Source organism: Apteryx mantelli, chromosome 2 (assembly GCF_036417845.1).
Source record: "Apteryx mantelli isolate bAptMan1 chromosome 2, bAptMan1.hap1, whole genome shotgun sequence".
Lineage (NCBI taxonomy): Eukaryota > Metazoa > Chordata > Aves > Apterygiformes > Apterygidae > Apteryx > Apteryx mantelli.
In genome coordinates, this window is record NC_089979.1 from 88727504 (window position 1) to 88752681 (window position 25178).

At 38.6% G+C, this 25178-nt stretch overlaps 1 protein-coding gene across 4 annotated transcripts in view; it reads right to left on the reverse strand.

Moving 5' to 3' along the window:
- TRIO (trio Rho guanine nucleotide exchange factor) overlaps positions 1 to 25178 on the reverse strand; it is a 260312-nt gene that overhangs the window by 160177 nt on the left and 74957 nt on the right. For 3 of the 4 annotated variants that reach the window (XM_067290998.1, XM_067291001.1, XM_067291002.1), the window contains exons 2-6: positions 24158 to 24232; positions 17555 to 17669; positions 13893 to 14085; positions 12662 to 13174; positions 8844 to 8966 (exon numbers count right to left, since the gene is read on the reverse strand). In XM_067290998.1, coding sequence (XP_067147099.1) covers positions 8844 to 8966; positions 12662 to 13174; positions 13893 to 14085; positions 17555 to 17669; positions 24158 to 24232 — 1019 coding nt within the window. Of the gene's footprint in view, positions 1 to 8843; positions 8967 to 12661; positions 13175 to 13892; positions 14086 to 17554; positions 17670 to 24157; positions 24233 to 25178 lie in introns of those variants that run through there. The other variant, XM_067290999.1, reaches the window with a different exon arrangement.

Genomic DNA, 25178 nt, shown 5'->3' on the forward strand with positions numbered 1-25178 from the left:
TGGAGCAAGAGCCTTCCTCCTGGTGCCAGAAGCCAGTTTTCAACTTTCAGCAAGCATCATTGACAGGTGAGTGAAGAGTTAACAGGACTGAAGAAGTTTGCCAATTGATATGCACAAGAACTGATATGTGCAAAGCTGTTGAACAGAGGAGTTGACAGGACTAAAGAAGTCTACTAACCAATATGCGCAAGAATTGATATGTGCAAGGCTGTGGAATAGAAGAATTAACAAGACTGAAGAAGTCTGCCACCTGGAATCTGCACGGACCCCCAGGGAGGGAAGAAACAATATGGAGGTATTGTGATCTTGCCTCACTAGCAGGGTCCTCCCAAGCAGACAAACAAACAGTCCTGTGATTGCGAAACTTGCTAAAAGTCAGCAAAAGCAGTGTTTGCCCAGAGCCCCAGCCGTATAAAAAGAGACTTGGGAGCTAGGAGAGTTTGAGCAGGGACGGGAACGTGACCTGACCATCCTCTCCGGCTGGACCGTGAGTACTCCGCCCCCCCCTCCCCTTTTCCTGGGACGCTAGGTTAAGGTAAGTCCTCGAGGTTCAGAGTCCTCTCACTAGGAGAGTGAACAAGAAAGCTTTCAAGTAGGGATAAGCAGTGCTTCCAGTTAATAGTGCAGTAACCAACGGTTTTGGGTTATCCTTTCTAAATTAGTAATCGACGGTTTTGTGTTATCCTTTCTAAATTAGTAATTGCATTATTTTAATGGATGTTACTAATCCAAAAGCTTGTGTGAGGAAATAAACATTTTTCTTATTACATTACTGTCTCAGTCGTTGCTATCGAACCTTCATAGCGTGACAGTCATGAAAGCTTTCATCTCCCAAACAGATATGCACAGACATTGCATGCCCCTCCTTCAGTACAGTTGAAGGTTCAGGCTCTTAAAGCAGCAGGGTCTCAGAGGAGAGCCAGTTGATCTCTTTCTCATCATCTCTGATGCTGTGCAGTCTGCTGACTTCCTTCTGCAGCTCTTTAATTCAGCAACACAGATCTTCAACAACCACAGATCTCCTGCAAGCTAGAAGACTGTCTCCTACTGCCCCAGCCTCAGCAAGAGGTCCCAGGCCATTCCCCTAGGCTTGATCATGCTGACTCATTGGAGTGGTAATTGAAACAGGTCTCTTAATTGTAACTATATGCATGTACACAAGTGTGAATGTAAAGGTTTTCCTGACACAGCCAACACCTCAGTTGGTCCACTTAATCGAGCATAGCAGTATCATGTTGTCTATTCTTTCCTCACTAATTCAACACCTCCATCCCCCCCCTTCTTTTTAAGTTTTGCCCCACATCTATGTTTTCTTCTTAAGCACAGCAGAACAACTGAAAGAACAGAACTGTTATTTCCAACATACTTCAAAAGTCTGGAGAGCACTTGGGCCTATTAAAGTGTACGTGGCATAAATGCCAGACTGCTAAATGAATCTAGAAAGCCATTAAATGGTCTTTATAGTGGTGTGACAAATGGCAAGTCAAGAGAGAAAAGAATCAAGGCTATACTAGAATGCCATTTGAACTATTTGTATATCCTATTAAAAGAATTTCTGAAGTTCTGGGGTGTCAATTAGACATTAACGACAGGAAAGACTAGCACCATAAATGTGTAAATGTGTAAATCAAAACAAATCTGTGGTTAACATGCATGCAGCTTCCCATGGCAATCTGGCTTTACAAGTGTGGAAGAATATTCCCTGTAGCTGTACAAATACGAATTAATATGCTGAAGCCTGAACACTTTCCAAGCTATGAATATCACATTTCTTTCCTCAAAAAAATCCTATAGTAATCTCATCAAATTTTTCCTCCACTATCATATCCCTAATTATCTATCAACTGAACATTTAAGTTTCAGCATTTTAGAATGCAGAAGAACCAGATTTAGTTAAGGAGGACGAGAATCTCAAATAGTAACGGACTAGAACTGGACTGTCTTTAACTTGTTACCTTGAAAGGTAACAAATGTCAGATTTCTAAACAGGCAGGTTCACTGTTATTATTACATGACAAATGCATATTCTGTGCACTACTTCAGAAACACTGTTCCAAGAAAGCTGGTGTTCGTTCTCTTGGATCCAGAGGCTTATTTATCACATGGGTTTACAAGCTCGTTTTAGTTAAAGCAGCAACAGCTATCAGGTGATAACTGTTATAGACTTCTTTTAAGCTATGTCATTTAGATCATGCAATTCTGCCTGAAATAGATGCAGCTTCTAAACTTTTATCAGCTGTCAAGAAAAGCAAAGGGCTGAAGTGATACTTCATTTCTTTCATTGTGTTACACATGGAGAACTGATGACTATTGTAAAAAAACTTAAAAGGGAACAAAACCAAGATCATTCAAGTTAGTATATTACAGTATTACTTAGTACATTTATTTTCTCTCTCTCTCTCACACACACAATGCCCTTTAGTTAGAAGCTGAAAAGACACCTTACAATATCTGGAAAGCTCCTCATTGCAGAATTATTCTCTAAAGGGAGTAGTATATATATTAAAAAATATATATTGCTCAGCAAGTCAACACAGATCAGCAGCCTAACACAGGCTGTAGTGCACTGTGTCATTCTTTGGTGCATGCCTGAAAGGCATGTACACAGGGGAAAATACAGGTGACAGCCTGCCAGTTTAAATGAGCTTCCATCATATCCAGTACAAAATAAAGCTGGCAGATGCCCTGAAGGTTCTATTTTATTTTGATTTTCCTAGACTAAGGAACAAACAGGAGCATTCTGACGCAGAGACTATTAAGCATTCAATGTTAAAAAGAAAAAACACCCCAATGACATGGCCTACAAGCATCATACCTGGCATCTTTATTTTTGTATACATATATATATATACACACACGCACACACACTGTAATGAGTTATAAACTATTCAACTGTTATGAGAATACTTTCTCACAGGATCCATGTTTCAATTCACCTGCCACTTCACACAAGTGGCCACTGTTAAAAGGTATAGCATTAATGTATGAAGTAATACTTGCTTTAATGATTTAAATGTTTTCTAAAACCTTCTTCTCTCTCTTGCAACAGCATTGAAACTCAGTTTGGGAATCCAAATTTCAAAATACGCAGGACTGCAGGGCTACAGAACAACTAAAGGCATCACCTGGTCTTTTCCCTTGAACAAAAATAAGATCAGCAGCATCCAGACTACAATCAAAGAAAGTGTCTAACCTGTTCTTCAACTACAAGGATCTTCTAGTTATTCTTAGGTAACTATTTAACTATTATCTACACTAGAACAAGCTAAATATAACTTCATCTTACTCTTCCTCTCTTCAAATTTATCATCTTACTTTCCTACATTTTTCATGGTGGACCTGGTGAACCTTACTGCAAGACTACTATAGCCCACACAGCCCTCCTTCTTCCTCCCTTACTTTTCACTTTTTAACTTTCTCACAGGACTCCCATGACATCAACCTCTCCTTACAACCACGTAATTTTTATCCAGATGCTCCCCATTATGCCATTAAGCATGGTGCTCCAAACTAGACCTAGTTCTCCAGAAGGACAAGCTGGAATAAGAGTAATTTCTTCACAAACCTTAAAGTACAATACTCCCAGTAAGTATCAAAAGTGAAGTAAGATTTGCTGCTTTTGCTGTAACACCATTGCCAATTTCTTCAGCTCATGATCCACTAACATGCATGTTCTTGTTACTCTACCAACACCTCACCAGCTGATTACTTTTTCAAATTTGTTTCTGTGCTTCTTCCTTCTTGTACCACATCTAGTCTATTCTATTTCATCCTGTTGACTTCAGAGTGCTCTTCAAACCTGGAAACAGTCTGAACTCACCTTGCATTTTCAGTCTCTTCTCAGGTTGGTGGCATCCAAACTTTTCATTTTAATATTAAACTGCATTGGCACGAGAAAGAATCCCTTATGGAAATGCACTTAGAACATACTCCCAGTTTGACAAGGATCCACAGCTGTGCATTCCCTGTACAGGGAATCTAGGGGCACCAAAAATACCTGGTTTGTTTAAATTAACATTATTCAGAACTACCAGAAACTTGACTGAGTACATTATACCTACTGTTCTGCCCCATTCCCAATTTGGAAGTCTTTATCCTGTCAGATAAGGATGTTAGATGGGTTGGACAGTTGACGGATTTGACCATTTAACTTTTATTTAGTTAGTTTTACCAAAAACCCTGCTTCAGTAATCTATCTATTAGCTTAAAAAAAAAAAAAAAACCTATGTTAGAAAATATAGTGTACTGTTATCCACCATTTTGCAAGAAGTCCTTTGTAAAAATCCTGCATTTCAAGGCTGTCTGAGAAAGAATGCACAGTTCACAATCTATAGACTTGCTCCTATTTGCTGAAGTCTCAGAGGACTTGAGGGAGTCTAGAATTCACACAGGGCTTAAGCCTGTGTCAAGTGACAAGTTTGTATGATAAAAAATATATATTTAAAATAAAGGGAATCTCAGGAGTGAAAAGTATCAGTAGTAAAAAGGAGGAAAAAATTCACACTAGCTGTCAGCTAAGCTGATTTTACCTCATCTGACCTTTTTAATGTTTTCATTTGTACCAGTTCCTGTGGCTGGATTTGAGCAAGCCCTGCCAAATACTTCATCTTCGCAATGTTTAACTCTGAAAACCCAGTGAGATTCAAGTGTTGTGTCCATACTTTTAAGCTCCTCAAATTCTCATCGATGCTCATCTCTGGCATTCTTTTCAGGTGAAATTAATTATTTGACTACTACCACAATAAAGTGGTCTAGTATATGCAAACCACCTCTTCTGAGAACAGTGTTAACCAGTTTAGGAACATGCTCATAGTTGATGCAGTAACATAAGACTTCTTGGTCTAAGGCTAATAAACATGGCTTCTACTGATGGTCCTGGCAGCACCCCAAGACAAGACATAGTCAGAGCTCTTTGACAGTAGCCAGAGGTAGCTTTCTTTCTCCAAGGAAAGCTTCCTTTTGCCTAGCTCACTTTCCAACCAGTTTGACCTGGCACAGTTAAGGGGCACAGTTAAGCTTTGATGAAAGCAAAGCCATTTGATCCAGAAAGAAAAGTAGAAGAAAATACTCAAAGAGGAATTCTCCTCCTCCTCCCCCCAACTCCTATTTCAGTTGACTGCTTTTGTTTCTCTTGTGCCCCACAAGATATACGGAAAACAGCAGGAAAAAGGGGGGACAGACACAGAATCAGTCTCTCCTGCTCTTGCATACAAGACTAAAATATCCGTGATTATACTATTATGTTTTTATAGTTCAAAAACTAGGCAGATATTTTTGTATGTGTAACTCCTATGATGCCATATTTGCAAGCTTCTCCCTTAAAAGGTTCTAAAAATTTGTTTTGAGAAGTGAAATATTGGTTTAGTAACCCAAAGAGGAACTTTAAGCTAAAACTGAATATTGCTTAACTCAAATCAAGATTTGACACTAGCAATTTACTGTTGCTGAAAGTAGCTTCTTAAATGATCCTGAAAAACCAGCCTCATCTTTAAAGAGGCAAAACCTTGCGAGTTTATTTTTCCACAGTTAGAAAAGATGGGATCAACTTGCCCTGTATAGAGGTAGTCTTGATACTTGTCAATACACAGCTCCTTGATTTCAGCAATAGCAGGTCACATACCTACAGCTGAACATATGAACTATATTTCAGCCAGTGGTCTTTAAGTTGTGTCAACCTGTGTGCGTTAAGTAATGATAACCAAATACGTGTCCATTGTCAGTGTGCATCACTGCACCTAGTACCAGCTTTTCTGTAGGACAGTTTCACTGCAATGAGAACCTGTCTGTATATTATTTAGCTTTAAACTTGCTTCCATTAACTTTCATGAAACAGAACAACACAAGTCTAATATACTGAATATGCAGGATTCCTAGATGTATCACATGCTAATGAAGCTATTGCAAGTGCAGTTATGTTTCCTCCCCTTGGTGTATTCTTCACCTTTGTTTTACAACATTTAGTTTAAACTTCGGACTACTTTATTCTGTAATACTGAAAATTAGACTCTAAAACTGGCAGAAAGCCTTATGAGGAAAAAGGAAATAGTCAGCAAATCCTATTTGCCTATTTTGATGCAACGGACTCTTGTTGATGACAGGAATTAAGTAGTTTTCACAGTGGTTTACATCCAGGTGGCTCATCTGAGCCTGGAAGACCAGAGTAAGATTTTGGCATCTCATTCAAGGGGCATCGCTCTTCTTCACCCACACTTGGCAGGAGCAGCTGCAGAACTGGCCCTCCTGCACCTCTCAGAAGGCCAAGCCACTGCTTGGGAAGGAAGGGGAGATGGCAGAGCCAGCTATTGACAGTGGCTAGCACCTGCTGCAAGGAGAGCATGTGCCCTGCAGCAACCACAATGTGTTAAGAAAAACAGCTGCAACATCAATTATCAGGGTTAAGCTGTGAGCAAGTGCAAGAGGTTGCATTTAGCTGCTTGGGCAACATTTATCATTTGAACAGCCTTTCCCCATCTAAAGTGAACCTAAGGAAACTGCCTGGAAAGTAAGATATATTAGGGTCCAATTAGGGACACAGTGAAAAGCCTTCAAAGTCTCCTGCATACAATAAACTTAATACTTAGTTGTCACTCCTTCCTCTGCCCCATGCATTTGAGTAATTTGCATGGTGGTAGAGGGACTAAAAGTTAAATTCCACCTCTAGTGTTGAGTATTCACACAGGAGATCTTAAATCAACTCTGATTACTGAAAAGTTAGACTGACAGGAACACTGAACACATAGTAGCTTGTTCAGCACAGAATGTATCTGAAGAGTGGTTAGGGAGCAGCTGAACGTGCTTGTAGGAGTTAAGACTGCCCAACTTTTTTCCACTTAAAAAAAACAACTGAAAAATAAGGTCTGCCAAAATTCAATCAGCTCAGGTCACTTTTTCATGTGACCTTCGGTCTAATTTTCCCCCCACTCTTCATGTAAGATTTCTGTCTGTTAAAATGGCAGAAAAACTGAACATTGCTCAAATCAAAACCAGTGCTCAAATCAAAACCAGGGGCTGATCATCTCAAATTTGTATTTTTCTATCTGGTGCCAAAGACCCACTTCATAGGGCCTATGCTACAGAAACACATGGGAAAATTGCAGGTTGTTTATCCCCTCTTGATATTTGGACTGCTTAATTTGCCCCAGCTGTAAGCCGCACCTTGCATGCTTCTAGAAATCATTGTACAGGCTGACAAAAACTCCTCTAATTACTACATTTAACTACTACAGGCAAAACAGATTAACAGCAGAAGACTAAGAGCAGAACAGAGCAGGAGGAATTATACAGTGCTCAAGTGCTTCCTACTCTTGCTAACATCTGAAGAGCATGGGAGTAAAAAAAGCAAACGAATTTGAAAAGAGGACAACAGTGACTATGACAGGCTGGCAGAAGCTGACCTTTAGCGTACAAGTCCAAGAATAGCCTGGCCATCCAGATTTACTAAGTTTCAAAATCCATTTCATGTCAGTGACACCTCTGGTGCCTCTGCCCTCTCCATTTTGCTCTCCTTCAACGAGCACCAGTGATGAGCACTAGCAAAGAGCTGCTCCATAAAGGAGCAACTCCCCATGCCCATGGAGTGAACCTATGTTTTCCAGACCTCACAGTCAACAAAGTTACATCCATATATGATGTTACATTACTTAATTGTAATGCTCACCAACTCTTACTTTGTTCTTTTCAAAAAGTTGATATTGATCTTTTTTTCCCCCCCCAACACCTTTAACAAAGATAGTTGAGTTGCAGAAAATCTACCTTCTTCGCAGTACCTTAATTTTGGCAATATTGGACATGAGAGCTGCCTTGCTAAGTCATGGGAAGATAGTAAGAAGCATAGCCTTGTTAGTTTGCTTTGCCACGCAGTTATGTAGCCCTGATCTATAAGAACACCCTCTTACAAGAGTTGATTGTTTCAGCTGCATTTTAATTTAATTCCAATCCCTAAACTGACAAGGATGTTAATTACTAACAAGAGTGGTAATATCCCTCTTCCACTGAGCTGACCTCTAGGAACCGGATTTAGGCCCAGACTCCCAAAGTGACTTAGACACTTCCAATCCTCCTAGTGAAGAAGGACCTAGAGTGTACTTGAGAATTTAGCCTCCAAGTCCAAACAGGGCATTCATGAAACTCATAATAAGCAGCTTTCACTCACTGCTAATTACAAGCTGAATTTTTAATTGCAGCCTACTGATGGTTCATCTCAAGATCATATTTGACAAGAAAAATGTTTGTTTTAGCTCCATTCTACTATGCCAGAAATGAGAAGTGTGTCAAAAAATATATAAAAAATTGTTACACCAGGATTAGCTACTCATCTAGTCAGATCTATGTTTCACAGAACTTGAGAACTTTTCCTGCCTGAGTCACAGGAATCTCTTCTGAAGATTCTCAGAGCCAGTTCTTTCCATATACAGCTCTAAAGTCCGTATTACATACAATTCCCTGAAATTAAAAAGGCTCAGAAGAGTACTCAGAAACACACAAAACTTATTTTGCCAGCCATTAGTTGTAAAACAGTAATAAGTGCCCATGTGCAGGACTTTTACTAGTAGTGTCAAACGGACACCCCAGGTTCTACAAGTTTGGACACTCACACTTTGGAAATCCTGAGGCTGTGTTGAATGCTGGCATTATTCCAAACAGTTTTGTTGCTCGATCACAATATCTCTATACTTGCTGCTTGGCTACCATTTATTTTCTTCCTTTTTTCTACATAATTTCACTGCTCAAATACAAATTTGCACTACTCATAATAGAAGGAATCTTATATGATTTATGAGTTCTACTTTAACAAAGAGCAAACACGCTATGTGTCAGTGTTGTGAAATGAGGCCTATTCTTACCATACAGTTCATGGCAAAGTGGTTGTGTTGTGTCTGAAGCTCCATAGCATGGGGATGACTGGTTCCAATCTCCGTGTAGCTGTTTAGAAATAGACCTTTGTTGTGGGTGATCCAGTCAAACATCTACAAGAAAACGTTAAGAAAAAAAATATATATATATATATGTGTGTATATATATATATATATATATATAAAAATAATTTGCTGCAGAAGAAATCATTGACAAGTAACAAGAGATTTTTGTCAGTACACAGAAGACAGAGTCTAAAGCCACGAAAATTAACACTGCTGCTCTTTCCATTCTAAAGTTACTGTATATTTTAGCCAACTCATAGTTTTGAGCTGAAATCTGATTTTTTGGACTCAGCAGCTGAGGCTGTTAAACCTTGACCAAAGATGTTTATCTCAACAAGCTACAAGTCAACTTCATTACTACAAAAAACTCATAGTAAACAGACGTGGGGCATGAGCCTGAGTTACCAAGCTTATAGGTTCTCAGCAGCTTTGTAATTTCAAATGAAAATGGCAACTCATGGAAATTAAATATAAATTCATACTTGCTGATGAAGTAGTTTAGTAACAAGTTTATATTTTTAGTCATAAGTTCATGTCAAAGTTGCAAATAAATTTTCTATTGCTAAGCAAATCAAAAAGATTACACTTGAGCACAGCATTACTGATTACCTTTTCCAACACAAATTTAAGGATAATTTTTAAATATGTGAAAAAAATAAAGTACTTCTATATTCAACAAATTTTAGAAAAGATCTCCTCTGAAAATGATCATCAATGCACCTATTTAGCTAGGATGTTAACAGTGCCACTGGAAGACAAAGTTTACAAAGATCAAGCAATACAGCAAGAGACCAAGTTAATCCCTCCCCCGGCCTTGCTCTTGAAATCTTACTCAAATCTCAGCTCAAAAGACCCATCTACTCTCTAGATAGGCTATAAAAGATGGTTCAAGAAAAAAAAAAAGTAGCAATGAGTAGTCAGTACTCATCTAAAAGATCTTTTAAAATACTCTAGTTAACAGAGCAATACTATCAAATCCAATATTCCACACAGGTACATGACAAACAATTATAATTGGAAAACACTAAGGTAAGGGCTGGGAACAAAAATGTGCAAGAGCTTAGGCACCTGAGACAACTGACCACATACTCCTAAAATTTTCATTTTCCTATCTAGACTACACTGAAGATGTATCAGAACATTATTCAAAAATAGACACCGTCCCCACCTGTGACCACACAGGTCTTTTCACTAGGTATTTTGACTTTGGAGTGTTACAACAACAATCGTGGATATACTGTGGTCACACTGTTATTTGACTGGACCAGAAAGGACCTAAGTTACTTTGAAGTAGCTGAAAAAACAGAAGAACTATATTGAAAAATATAATTAGAAAACTTGGTCCCTGTTCAGTCCTGTTCACATAATGCATACCTTGACTTTTTAAAGTGAAGTCATTCAGCCACACTGTCCCCAGCTTCCATTCCCTCTTTAAAGGGGTATCTTTCTCAGTGGGTTACAGTTTTACCATCCCTCTCTTGATTTGAATTTTTTGTGCTTACTGTTAACTGGCACGATTACAGTATGAGTGTGAATCTGAATAAACTCAAAATGGGCAGGTTACTAACCTATAATTTGACCACTTCTTAGAATCCCAGAATAATTTGGAAGTGACCCTTGGAGACCATCTTGTCCAAACCCATCTCAAGGCAGGCCTAGCTTCAAAGTTCGATCATGTAGCCCAGGGTCTTGTCCAGTCACATTTTCAGTATCTCAATGGATACCACAGCCTCTCTGGGCCACCTTTCTCCAGTGGTTAATCACCTTTGTTGTGAACTTTTCCCCCCCTTATATCCAGCTGGAATTTCTTTTGCCTCTGGTCTTTTGGCTGCGCACCTCTGAGATAAGCCTGGCTCTGTCTTCTTTGTAATTCCCCTACAGACAACTGAAGAAAGCAATCATACCCCCCACACACTCCCCTTCTAGCCTTCTCTTCTCCCAAACTAGCTCAGATTTCTTGTGCAAGGACTTGCACAAGTCCTCCAAAAGAACATATTTATTCCTCTTCATCCAAAAAGCTCTGTTTTTCCAACTAAGATCCAGCAGTTTTCTATACTCAAATAAACCATACAGACATAAACTGATAAAGGAGTCCTGAGCTATGAAATCTTATCTGACATAAGCAGTGAAATAAGGGCTGCAAGTAGAGGCCTTAATCCAAAAGTGAGTTAGGATACTACATAACCCTTCTTTTGAATCTTTATACACACTTCAGCCAATAGAAAAAGTCTCAAGTGTGCTAGTGTAGTCAATTCCATTTGGAGGTGCCTAACATTTCCCTCTATTTTGAAAGAAAGCTGCATGAATTTAACATAGATTTTTTTTTCCTGGAGTCAGGAGCCTAGAAAACACAGATCTAGGCATACGCAAGCAGAGGGCAGGACAGAGCTCAATTCCACTGGCACAAGTATTTGACAAGGAGCTTCTTAAAGCCCAAACTATTTACACAACTTTTAGATGAGTAAATGAAGAACATATCTTTAAGTACTTAATGTGAACATCATCAAAATACAAATATTTTCTTCACACTGCAATTAAGCAAGTTGCTGAAAAGTTGCTATAAAGCATTTTGAGCCTGAAAGAACAACACTAGACCATCAGCTTGTTTTTTTCCTAGATAATTTTATAACTCTAAATTGACTTTACCAGATTTTTTCAACTCTTTACCTGCTCCTACTATTTTCAACTATACCATTCAGCAAACACTTACTTAGAATATATTGAAGTTTCTTCTTCTTTAAGCACAGCAGGAAACATTAAAAAGAGAGTAGTGTTAAAAAAGTCCCTGAGCTGAAGTGATCAGGGGATGGGAAAGTACAGGGGAAGAGAAGGGAGAAGGAAGGAGAACTATATGTTGCTCGCCCATTTTTACTCTTCTCCAAGGCATCTGCTTATGACCACTGCTGGAGAGCGGGGTACTGGTCTCACCCCATTCAGGCATTCTTATGTTAAATATTTTTACAAATCTGGCAAAGGCCATACTTGCCACTAGACTTAGTCAGTCTAGTTACTGCTTCTCCCTGGGAAAAAACTCCCCATCTTCCTTTAAAACTGCACACAAGTTAATAATAAGCGATTGCAAAACCTTTCTATGTAAAGATAGATTTTTATCTGAGCTCATCTAACAGTGCACTGCTAACTATGGTGGTTCTTCACATTTCATGACCATCAAGGGCGTTTCTAATTTGACAGGATTTGTTAACCTGAAACATTGAGATTGGTCAGTCCCCTATTAATGACATGTGCGTGTCAAAAAAGATGCACCAGTTTAGCCTCGGACTCTAAACCCCGTGTCATTGAAGCAGTTCCCCACATCAGCCTCTTCAGACTCTGTCAACTGCCTGTCACTCAAATCCCAAGGGTCACCCTGGAGGGAGATGGATGTAGTCCTTAGTCATCTGTACTTAAAGCATACAGCATTCATCTTCATTTGATTCCCGCCAAAGCACCTGTCTGGAACAAAAACTTATTAAAGCAGAAGCTTTAAAGCCACTACAACTTTAAAGTTTCCTAAATGAGAGTAAACTCTGTTCTTTACAGTTTAGAATTTCTACCACAGCCCCTCAATTCCAGAAGTTTAAGAGTCACTAAAGAAATCCTTTACTTCTCATTAAAAGGGTAGTGATTAACTCTAAAGACAAAAATTATTATTTGTAGTTTTCCTCAGTGCTCCTTTCAAGTCAGTCAAGCTTTGTGCCTGTAAAGGACAGCACCCATTCATTCTCCACTCGCCAGGCCCTTACCTTTTCAGCATCCTGCTCAAACAGCCTGAGCTGAAAACATTGGTCCAATTTCAATTTCCGCACATGCCACATCTGATGCAGATGCTGCCGTGTTGAATGCAGCCTGTCCAGCATGGTGGATACTTTGGGTAAAAGGTTCTGTAAGTCTGCGTTCCCTGACCCAGAGTTCTTTTTGGGAAAGCTGTCACTGCTCTGTATTCGCTGGAGCAGCTTCTGTCCTTCCACATCAAGGTCCTCAATAGGCGCCTTAATGACTTTCTTTTTTAATTGCGAATGCTCCTCTATCATATTGCGAGCGCCTTCCAGGTCCTGAGGCATTTCCTTTTTTGACAATATATCTTGCAGTTCCTCCAGTCTGGACAGCATATGGGTTGCATTGCTAATGTAGTCCTCAAAGGCAACTCTGATTTCTATCCATTCCTCATGGTTGTACTCCAAACAGCCATCAAATTCTGGGGTTAGTTGAGAAGGGTCAACTACTTTGGTAAGGCCTTCCAGAGACACCATATTTGTCTAGAAAACAAACAAACAAAGACAAAATACTGCTGCTACTGCAAAGAATTTGAAATTTTCTTTCAAGTTTTTATTTCTGTGTATTTAGGAGTAGATCATTTTGCTTACAAAGTACATGTGATTTAACTTTCTCATACATTTCAAACATCAATTCTGATCAGCCTTCTGACTTGCAGTTATTTCCCCAAATGAGAGAAACATCTTACTCCCAGCAACCTTTTAAATCTTACTACCACTTGTGTTTCTCTCTTACCTCACCACACTTAAGGAGAAAATAGCAACTGCTCTTTCAGCTACTATTTTGATTAAGTTTTGACTAACATATTGTAGAGCAGGAAGAAAACAGCAAGGTTTAATTGGCTACTTTCCTCCGCATGGGACACTCATGATAGCACCATTCCCACAACACAGACTAAGTGAAAATATAGATAGACCTTAACTTTCCTTTTTTTTTGGGGGGGGGGGGAGGGGAAGGGTACTAAAAAGCCCCTAATTCTTCCTTTTTCATCTTCAGAAAAAGCATGTACATAATGACGTGCACAACCATCTAACCCAAGTATATGAAGGAAACCCCATCCCCTGTAGTACCACCGGCCTTATCTATCCCTCCTATCATCCAGGAGCATAATTAGTCTGAGACTATCCAAGATGCTGATCTGTAGCAAGCACACTGAAACCATCAAATAAATATAAATTAGTATACTATAAGGGAAATTACCTCAAATTCAAACTTAGAGCTGCCAAAGTTAGTCCTCTGTTTCTGCCAGAAGTTGTCTGGCTTGATTATCAGTGCAACATGAATACAACAGGGAAAGGATTCCTGTAAAATCTTCAGCAGAGGCTTTATGGAGTCCCATTTTGACCCACGCATATCTACAATGACGGTGAATCCTCGTTTACATACCTCCTCACTGCAGAGGAAGGGAGAAAAAGGTTATCAAGCATGCGTTACAAATTCAAATACAGACCACACTCGTACCACACTGCTCAATGAATGGGGTCTCCCCAGCTACCAATCACACCCTGGAGCCTCATTGATGACTAGCTGGTACATACAACAGCTCTGATGAAGGCAATGCAAAACCTCTCATGAAGCTTGCTCCCATGCTCCCATTCCCCTGCCAAACTCTGTGTGGGTGATAACTTCAAACCAGTGGCGGACTCGCTGATCCACTTTCATCACCTCTTATTTTCACTGTTTACATTCACATTTCCTCTTTGAATCCTGTTTTTCTGTCACCTTATGCATATATTAAACAAAATTTATTGAAGCAGCAATATGTAATTCATTTACAAATGATCCTCTAGAAAACACATACACTCTACTGATGACAATATTCATACTTTTCAAATGGTTGAGGGGATGCTCTAACAGACAGAAGCCTGCAGGCTGTTATTACCTACTCCTTTCACATCCTTTTAAACTGTCTTGAATCTTGTCCCTTGTTATCTGAGAGCTATCAAGAGTGTGAGTCCACAGAGGGAAAAAAACCTGTATCAACAATTACTTCAATAACGAGCTCAATTTGTGGATAGTTAATGGATAATAGATAAGTGTTTTATGACTGCTGAAGAAAACCACATTAACCTGTTTCTACAAAATTTGAATTCAATTCTGTTGTCCAGAAGAAGACAGCCCTTATACTACTTATTCCTGGTAATACTTCTAAGTGTGGCAGATTTCTTTCTTTTTTTTTCTTTCATCAATACCTTTTGCATACCTAATGCTCACTGCTGGTTTAAAAAGAAAAATTACTACATGACTTTGCTGACATGGAAAGGGAAAATATTTCAAAATCAACAAGTCATATATAATGGACTATCAAAAGGGACCAAATGTCTCGTTTGGGTACATGAGTCACTTTCAGGGATGTGACTAAGGTAAATGCAATTCTGGAGTTTATGTGGTGAGGTTTTTAGAGTGTCCAGAAAGTAGGGAAGCTTCACTGGCATACTTCAAACAGTCATATTGCCTCATAATAGAAAGATGAATTGTAACTGAAGCAGGAGGCTCCCAGAAGGAATGGGAATGCAGTTTTCTTAGAAGAGTTTTTAAGAGTTGTTGTTTTTTTTTTAAAAAAAAAAGCAGTTTAAAAAAAGGAGTTTATAAAGATAAAAGTTGGTCTGTCCAACCTGCCCACAGGAATGCCACAAAGGAAATATCACTCTACCTAAAAAGCATTAAAGTGCATTTAAACTGCAGGGCAATGGTAACAGAAAAATATATTAAGATTGACTAGTTCAGAATACACGTAGGCTACAACTCACAATGTTTCTGACAACGGCAAAGGAGTTTTCTAACAGCCTCCCAAGAGAGGACAAGAACAACTATTGTTTTAAAGGTAAGACGCATCAATTATTGAAAGGCTACATGACTTTCAGGAGTCTTTACAACATGGTGTTATTGCACAAGTGCTGCTCACTGCCTGTCCGTAACCCAGCACACAATCTGGATGTTAAGTGAGGAGGAGTGCTTGACACTAATTCAACTGAGGCATACATCTAGTCATCTCCTGGGATGGACAAAACACCCTTCATCAGGTGATACAATGCATGTGTCTCCTCTTGCCACATGGTCCCATCATCTGACAAAAGATGAACCCCTTTTGGCTAAAGATCACAAAAAATTATTCCAGGAAGCTTTGGTCAGCCAAGATTGCATGTCAGGCAAACCTGAACTACACTAGTGTCTTGTCCAGTCAATGTTCATGACTTAAAACTTAGCTATATTTTTTAATCAGATAAATTTTTAATTTAGTAAAATTGTGAGACTGGATCTACCTTAAGTGTTTTGATATCTTGACAAAGAACTGATACCTCTGAATTGTCAGCTGTGTGGAATAGCAGTATGCAAAAGCTATTGACAGACCAGCTGTTTGGGGCTACTTGTACCAAATGGGACTTCTTAATTAAGCAAAGTTGCTAAGACCAGTTCCTAAAACATGACTTATAAGAAAATATGTCCAAGAAGTCTAGCCTTCAATAAAGCTCTCTTTGTTCTCAAAATTTCACCATGCTTGCAGAGATTTTATGCAAACCTGCACCAACTTGTTTTTATTTTAAATCTATCAGTGTTAAACTAACACACACCTTTTGCCACAAAACCACTGTATTTTGCCAGACACCTCTATAAAACACTCTTGGGCATATTTTGATGTGCATGGTTTATCTATTAACAACTTCTCTAGTAACTTGATGCTTCAGAGAACTAGGATACATCTCAAAGGTTCAAATGTGAAGTCAAATGATTTCAGGGATAAAATCTCAAGATTTGGTCCCCTCCTCCCTTGCCTAACTCCTCCCCCCCCCCCCCAAAAACCCCCCACAGGTTAACTGAAAAAAATAATACAAAGCACTCTTACACTTAAAGGTGAAATAAAGACTAGAATAATTACCAAAACTTGCTGCTAAGAGAGGTCATACACACTCTCAACTACATGTCATGAAGTTATTTTTGTGAAAGCACTTTTGTCAATCTGAAAAGACATCTGAGCACATCAGACACAAAGAAGAGTGCCTAAAAATTAATACATTATAGAAATATGGAAGACACTGCATCCAGGGATGCTGTCCAAAGGATTTTCCAGCTATAATGATGACTGCCTCTTGAGTCCTAGGCACACATACTCAAGCATAATAAGAACTGCTCCAGTCTGCACCAGATGTGGGCACAGAGACAGACCTAAAATCAGGGACTTACAATCATTTTTTGCCCCCAATTAAGTCAGTATGAGTAACAAAGTTCAATGGGAACAAACTTTATAAATATACATACATACACACACACACACACACACACACACACTAGATTTGATTTTTGTTGATTTGTTGAAATAGAACACTGATTCATAGTTTAATTTGTTGATAATACAACAATATCACAGCTCTCTCTACAGGTTTGAGAGCTGTACAAGCAATTTTATTTATATTTCTCCTGGTTATTCCTGTGCTCTACCAGGACATGATAGCTCATCTGACACGAATAACAGTTAGGAGTGTTGTGCTGACCTCAATCCACCCAAGGAATACTGCGAATGATGACCACGATCTTTCTAATTATTGATGTACTGAGAGCCTTTGAGTTGTGTTTGCAACCTTCAACACAGTGAGAGCAATGTGACATAGCAGTGCTGTTCCCAGGACATAATCCACCTCTAGCTAAAGCACACCAACCAGTCTGCCAACAGTCTCCCTTCTACAGGGCAGAGCGATTATTTAGGTCTTTTCCAAAAAGCAGCTTAAAAACAGTAACTCACAGAACTTGGCATGAATTTGCTTATTTTCTTAACCCACTCAATGCTCTAGCTTGTGGGTGTACTGCAACACACTCCACTTAATTTACTGTATAGCTTTAGAGCTTATCAAGTGACCATCACTTACCTAGGAATACAAGCTAGGTATGAAATAAGTCTCCTAAGGTCGTCTTGCCGTATTCTATCATGATTACTACGAGCTGGAAACGTTAGAATAGGACCTCCACGCTTATCTCTGCCACCTGAAAAATTAAACATGTTAAAAAGCCACAGCATAACACAGCTCTAGTTTGCAAAACTAGTGTTCAGAATGCTTTTGGAAAACCACGTCCTATGCTGTTGTTCAAGTTAAACACCAACACTGTCATTTAGAGACCAGCTTAAAATTGAATTTCAGAAGTATCAATCAGCAAGCGGTCACAATTCCTACAATGAGAAAGTATCTGTCAAAAAATTTGAAATAAAGAATAACTATAGCATTACACTTTTAAACATTCAAGTTTGACCAGCAGTGTGACTTATCTCTAGTAATGGTGCTTCCTCATGTACTTAATTTTTGAATCAACAATTGTACAGATTAGATTTAATCACAGAGTTATGCTACTTTGTAGGCAAGTATTTAGAGGGTACTCTGAGCATTAGCTTAATTACTAGCTAGTAATTAGCTAGCTACTACTAGCTGTTACTAGCTACTAGTAAAGGTGTATAGTATTTTACACCCAATGGATGTATTAGACGAGTAAGTGGGCACTGTCAAAGAATTTAGTTTACATTTTTAACCTGATTTGATATGAGGACTCCAGATTATCATTTTATAGCTTCTAACTTTATCAGCAATGGAAAACAAGGGAAGTCTGAATCCATTCAATATGTAAGATGGTAGATGTGATTTTGAGTCATTCTGCTTAAATGTATTTATTTGTTAAATTGCACAAAACTTGAGACGTAGATGTAGTTGAGAATTAAAATGTAATTCTATACCAAATCACTTGCTAGCGACAGCAAAATGTTACTGTGGGAGCTTCCTATTATATTCAGATCAGTAGGCTGTCTTAATCAACACTTGTATAATAGCTTTAAGATTTGGCACAAACTCCTGCAAGCTAAATTTCACAAATATATCTTCCAGCACAGATGTGTAGACTGTTTTCTCCCCTATCCCATGGAAACCCAGAGAAGCGCTATTCTGCTTTCTGAATTATACCTCATTGTAAATCAGTTTCTCATTGTAAAGCCATGTTAGCAGGGGCCAAATGACCTCAGAAAGCAAAAGCAGCTTCAGATTCCTGTCAAGGCCAGAAACCTAAACAGAAAAAGTTCATTTCTTATTTTCCATGATCCTCTTCAATGGGACAAGAGAGTAAAAACAACTAAGTTCTCTTATTCTAATGGAGAGGTAAGTCTGGTCCTTATTGGGGATGCAACTGTAGAATAACGCAGAGCTGAACAGCTAAGCTGAAAGAAGCATTCTCGACCCGCCTGACACACATGCCAAGCAAAGAAATGCGAGGATTTTTACCCTCTAACTGACAGGATAAGAAAAGGACAGAAGTCACAAGTGCAAGGCAGTATAAGTGACAAGACTGGGAGTCCAACAGCTCTGGCTTCCACTCAGCTCCAGATGATCAGTTGACTTCAAAGCTACCCAACTTAACTGAGGCTTTAAAGTCTGCTGCAGCCTTTAATGCTCTCCTCAGTGCACTGCAGTCCATCAGTCATGGATTTTAACAATTTAGCTTTAAACAAGGGAACACTACTAACTCTCACCCCATAAACAAAGTGTTTAATTGCTCAAGGTGGAAATTCTTCCTCCAAAAGAAGCAGCTAGCAGTGAAGAGCATACACTGAGTCATCTTAACATTTTCCAAGTGTTTTAAACAAGTGCCTTGTTACCTGCAGTCTTCTCACAGATCAGTCCCCTGGACTTGCCCACAGATTAACTACTGTATCATGTGATTCCCCAATGAGGCAGAGGAAAGCAAACCAGGGATTATTATTTATATCACTTTTGATGCCACCTCAACTGGCTCCCACCTTCACACACATCACAAAAAGTCCATTTTTAAAGCAAGCTGCTTAAATTTCTGTTAACACATGTCCTGAAATTTTCATGTGGGAAACAAAATTTGTCATGCTAATTTCAGGTCTAAATGCATAATGAAGAAATTAATACAGCCTTGATATTAGTGAAAAAGATTCCATTTTCCAGTCTTGGACTAGATATCAAGATTGCAAATATAAAGCAAAGAAGTCTTAAGACTTCAGAGATCAACTGATTTTTTTTGCAGCAGTGATACCAAAAGCTTTTTTAGACCTTATGCTTAGAAAGCCAAAATTTAGGCCTTTTCCAATAACTAACTCATTTCCTTTGTTCTTGATGCTCCCGTGTCATACACAAACAGGAACAGCAGATTCCCACCTATGAGGCTTCAAGTGGGAACTTGCTGTCTCACAGTAGTCTTCATTCAACTCAAACCCTTGTCTTGCTTTAACAAAAACATATTAAGCTACTTTCTTCAAAGTGAATTCCATTTTCCCCCCTTTTCTTTTATATAGAGCCCCCACAGTACTAACATAGATTCTCTCGTTGTTTACACCAAGATGTGTCATATGAGTAGCTGATCAACTCACGAGTCAGCCACCGTGAATCACTTCTGTCTAGTGCACATCACTAATGGCAGCCTTGCCAGCAGTCTCCAAATGGCACCAAAAGCACACACATCGTATAGTATGATTTTTCAGGAAATGCCTTTTTACACAGTCTCAAAGTACTTTGTTAAAGCAGTGGGCTTTTTGTGGTATGTTTGAAAGGCGGAACAAGATATCAAGTGCTGTTTCTCATAAAAAACCAACATAATTGCACCTTGTAGGAAATATTCCACTCGCGTAAATACTAGCCTCAAACTCTGTAGATAGAAGAAGAGCATCCCCACTTCAACAGGCTTCAGTTTAAACAAAACAAAAATTTGTACCCCAGACTCCATTTGCACTTCTTAGTAACAATTATAGAAGGCTTCTTCTATTTCAGATGATGAGACACTCAATATTCAGGCAGATTACTTCCCAGTTAGCAGAAAAAAAAATCAGATCAAGGAAGCTTTTTTATTTTTATTTTCTTGGAGAACCAGTCCATTGGCAATACTAGAACTGCCCCCCCCCACCCCCGGATTCTGAGGGAAGCTGCATCCAAGTATCTGCATTCTATAGCTTGCTGTGATAGCAAAATAAACCAGTTATTTTGTTGCTTTGATAAGAGATAAAAGTGGTTCAGTCTGTCAAACTGGTTTCATAAAGGACAAGTGTATTTCTGATACAGAGTTTGCTTCAGAATTAATATATACAAGTAGCAGAATTCAGGCTAGTCTGGTGAGCTTTGTGGCTCTGAGATTATCAACCTATGTACAGCAGAGTGTACTTCACAATATTTCACAGAAGTATTTGTTCTTCTGCACTTCATTGCTTCCTGTCCTTGCAAAAAAATACCTGCTCTAAGGCCTTTTTCAGATTTGAATTCTCAGAGATCACATCTCTCTTTGTCACTCCAGCTGTCATCTCACTGGTTGTTAATTTATACTAACTGTTAAAGAAAAAAGTAACTGTGCTGCTCAAACATATTTTAAGACATGCAAAGATGACACAGATTTTAACAAGTTCAGATGACTTATCCGGATTATAGTCATCATTTGCACATTGCTTGTTGTACAACCTGCAGTTGGAAATTCGCCTTACTTTTTTTAACCACCCTGGCCTGTGTCATGGATAGCAGAGGCAAGGTGGCAGAATTTGCTTCCAAGTAAGTACATCTTGAGATTTACTAGATTATGAAAAATCCACTCTCTGTTTATGAAAACATATCATTAACAGCTCAGTGAAAAGGGCTATATTAGAATTTGATGATGGAGAAGAAAAAAAGTGAATCACTTTGGACCTACTGTGATTAGTAACCGAGAAGAAACAATTGCTGAAATAAGCCTTTTCAAAAGTGATGAAATGCTCAGACCGTGCAAAGAAATTATGTTGTGTATGTATGTTAAAACATATCTATACCTGGACACAAATGAAAAGAATATATATTAAAAAAAAAGACTGAAACAAAGTTATATGGAGTTAGAGTCTAACTCAGGCTAACACAGATTAAAGAGGCACAGGGGCCTATTGGAGGGGAAAGGGAAAAACTTTCATAAATACAGTTTACCACACACAGTACCACTGAAATAACCTTCCACTGAGATATTGCTTTTATCTGCTATATTGAGTTTTGACTCAATAAAAACAATAAAATTCTGATTGGATCAAAACACCACCTCAGGAACGGCTTAGGAGATACCTATGGTGGCCTAGGTCTGGTGCAGGAATCAGAAGCAGTCTGCAGGCAGAAAGGCTGCAGTGGGATCCCAAGCACCTGGTGAAGCCTGCAGTCTCAACTTCCAGCAGCTCCATCAGTGAGGACCTCCCATCCAAACCTCTCTTCTCACAACAAGCTGGTCTCAAGAAATCCTCAAGAAAGCTAGTATTGAGTAAAAATCAGTGTACCTAGTATTCTAAGAATACAAGGATGAATATACTGCTACACAGTTTGTACTTATTCATTTAACTTTAAGAAGGAAGGTCTCAGCAGAGAAAGACAGGGATCAAGGATACCAAGCATCTCAAACACTCCATGAACTTTTTCATTGTTATTTGTATTTCCTGCTCTATAAACAGAACCTTTTTCTGTGCAGTTGATTATCTTACTTGAATTCTACTTAAGAGGTACTTAATCATCAGTGAACATGCAACAACCCTACCAGAACTCCAGTACAAATGAGGGAGAATAAAAATACCAAAATTATAGTGATATCTGTGAATGTCATAGGTTTAATAGGGCTCTAGCATTTTTAGTAAAAATAGTTTTTTTCCCCCAGTAAACATGTCCTACAGACTTTGACAGTTATTGTACTTAGAAATATGAACACAAAATAGTTGAGCACAAGTTGTACTTTTGAAGAAAGTAAATGAGGTACATTGAAAACCTCTGAAATCTTTTGTGCAATAAGTCAATAATCTAATAGTTTTCCTTACTTTTGTCTTCCCAGATAAGGCTTGCCAGCTCTAATTCCATAGTGATTTCAAGTCCTAGCGGTAATTTTTTTTTCTTGTTTTTTTTTTTTTTAAATTGCTCACATTGCTAATGTATATCCTTTCATTTGACCCTCACTTGCATTGAAAGCATGAAACTACATATTTTGACAGATCAGCTCCAGCCAGCCATGCTGCCCACAGCTGCTTGCTCACTTCTTTCAGAAGTTACTACCTTCACATAGGCAAGGTGACAGCCATTTCTTCCTGCCTGCACCTCTTCTGCTCTGTTTCACAATCCATCATCTTCATTTAAATTCATCTTCAGCTTTCATTTTGAGAGGGCCTGCTTTACTTGCACTGAATTACTCCCTTTAGAGAATATCACCTGGTTATAAATTAACATTAGAGAACTACCACCATCTTTCAAACTCCTCCAAAAAAAACTTTAGGTCTATCTGGAAATTCAGAAGTCTTGGAATAGAAACATAACTATATTTTCATAAAGTGCCATAAAGCAAGGCCTGAAGCAGAACAGTAATGAGGGACTGGAATATTGTGTTTAAGTCTCTTTTCCCTTCTCTTCACTCTCAAACTACAGTTTTGAGCAAGCCTTCACCAGCATTAGTTTGTAAGCAGAAGAAACAAAGTTTACACACCACCAGGGAAATTGCCTGTGGGCAGTCTGTTATGTCAGTCATTAGAGTTGCCAAGACCTTTTACAAAACCATCTTTTTGCTTTACTCCACTCAGCAGAGTGGACAGGATGAAGTACTGTGAACTACATACTCTAGCATCCATGCACAGCAAATCTTTAAAGAGTACAATTTCAGGGATCATTTTGCAATTTTTATATTTACAGATAATGAGCTTTATTTCTGGAGTTCTTGACAATTTATTAACCTAACAAAAAAAAACAAAACAAAAACCTTTCAAGTATGAAACTGTCCTCTAAATCATTTGTCACCGAGAGATGACACCAGAGAGACTGATGTTGATTAATCCCAACAGATATCAAAGTATGTACTTCAGTGTCACACCCAAAACCCAGTTCACATGAATAAGCACCTTATACAGCCATCACTCCTTTGAGTAAAGTTACTTATCAAGTTATAGAATATGATATTCATTAATCTGAACCCCACTTCTAAATCCTTTCTGTTATTCCTTGTTAAGCAACAGCCAACTGCAAGGTGTATGCTGGAGACAGCTAAAATTAGATGCTAACTCATTTCACCATGAAGATATTAAGTATGCCTTAAAGGATATGCACTCAAATGTCATCTCTGCAACAGAGATATTTCTCTCATCTCAGAGATGTGGCTTCGGTACTGGTCCATCTAAACAAACTCTCCAAGAGATGAAGAAATAAGATGAGGAATGCGACTACGGTAAAGAAGGCTTTTCCAAATAATGATATTGGATCGCAGTGTGTGGAGGGGGAAGAGGAACTAGCAATATATTCCACATTCAACACAACATATACTTTCATTATTACAGATCCTTATGCAATGCTCATGTTTTGCTTAATACGGGGAAACCTGTTTGTTTGGGATACTCAACTGTCTCAAGTTGCTTCCCTATTTTTTTAATGTTTTTGTGTATTTAAAATATCATTATGTCTGTAACTAATTGCACAGTTATGCATTGTAACATAAGGAAATAACTTTACCTGAAAGGTATGCAACTTTTTCCTTTAAAATTGGCAATACTTCCATAGCCTTCATTTCATCATTTTTGCGAAACCCTGAAATATATACAAGACAAGGTAATTAGTCAGAAATTCAGAAAAGCTCAGCTTCTACATTATTTAATGAACACACAGGATAACATTTACCTTTGGAATACAATCTGAATGCTGTGATTACAAGAATTAAGATAACTTTAAAGTAAAAGAACGCAAAAAATACTGTAAGCTTTTAAAATACATTAATAAACATATCAAAAAGCTTAACACAAGTAGCATGGTCTGTTAGCAAGCCTCAGTGGAGTAAAGCAGGACACTGGAATTAGCGTTTTTCTTCACTAAAAACTACCAGTTCAATGCAGTTACTCTAAGGCATTCCAAATCCAGCTTTCACATCCTCTTCCAGCTGAGAGGACTAGTATCAAGCTAATAACAGTTGGTACCTTCACAGCCACTACCAGCCAGTTTCCATCACTAAAAAAAAATTGAACACTGTGTAAATACAATGGTCCTTACATCTCTTCCATAAGTAGAATGCTTACAGACATAAAGCTCTTAACCGCATCTTTTCTGCTGCCTGACAGGAGCAGCATTTTGTAATAGTGAGCATATTCCTTTATGTTAACTCTGCAAACACACATGGAGTTTGAAATGGTCCCTAGGGTTGGTGATTACTGTCAATGTCGTAGAGCAGTACAATGTCAGCTTTGGCTGCCTTCTTTTGGATCTAGTACCTGTCTGTGGCCAGATTCTACCCTCCTTTCTTCTCCCTTCTTTAATGAAGAACATTTAGGAAGCATTAAATTCAGGACCTTAAATTCCATACTGACCTGTACAATATAGAATTGACCCCTTCTTGGCCAGTCTTGTTCATCTCACAACAAGGAGGTAGTTTTGTGCCCACACTTCAACTAACTGCACCTATGACCTTTCCCAATCTCTTTTGATTAATGTCCTACTCTTCTGGGGGGGTGTGGGAAGCACCTATACGTTTATCACAGTTGAA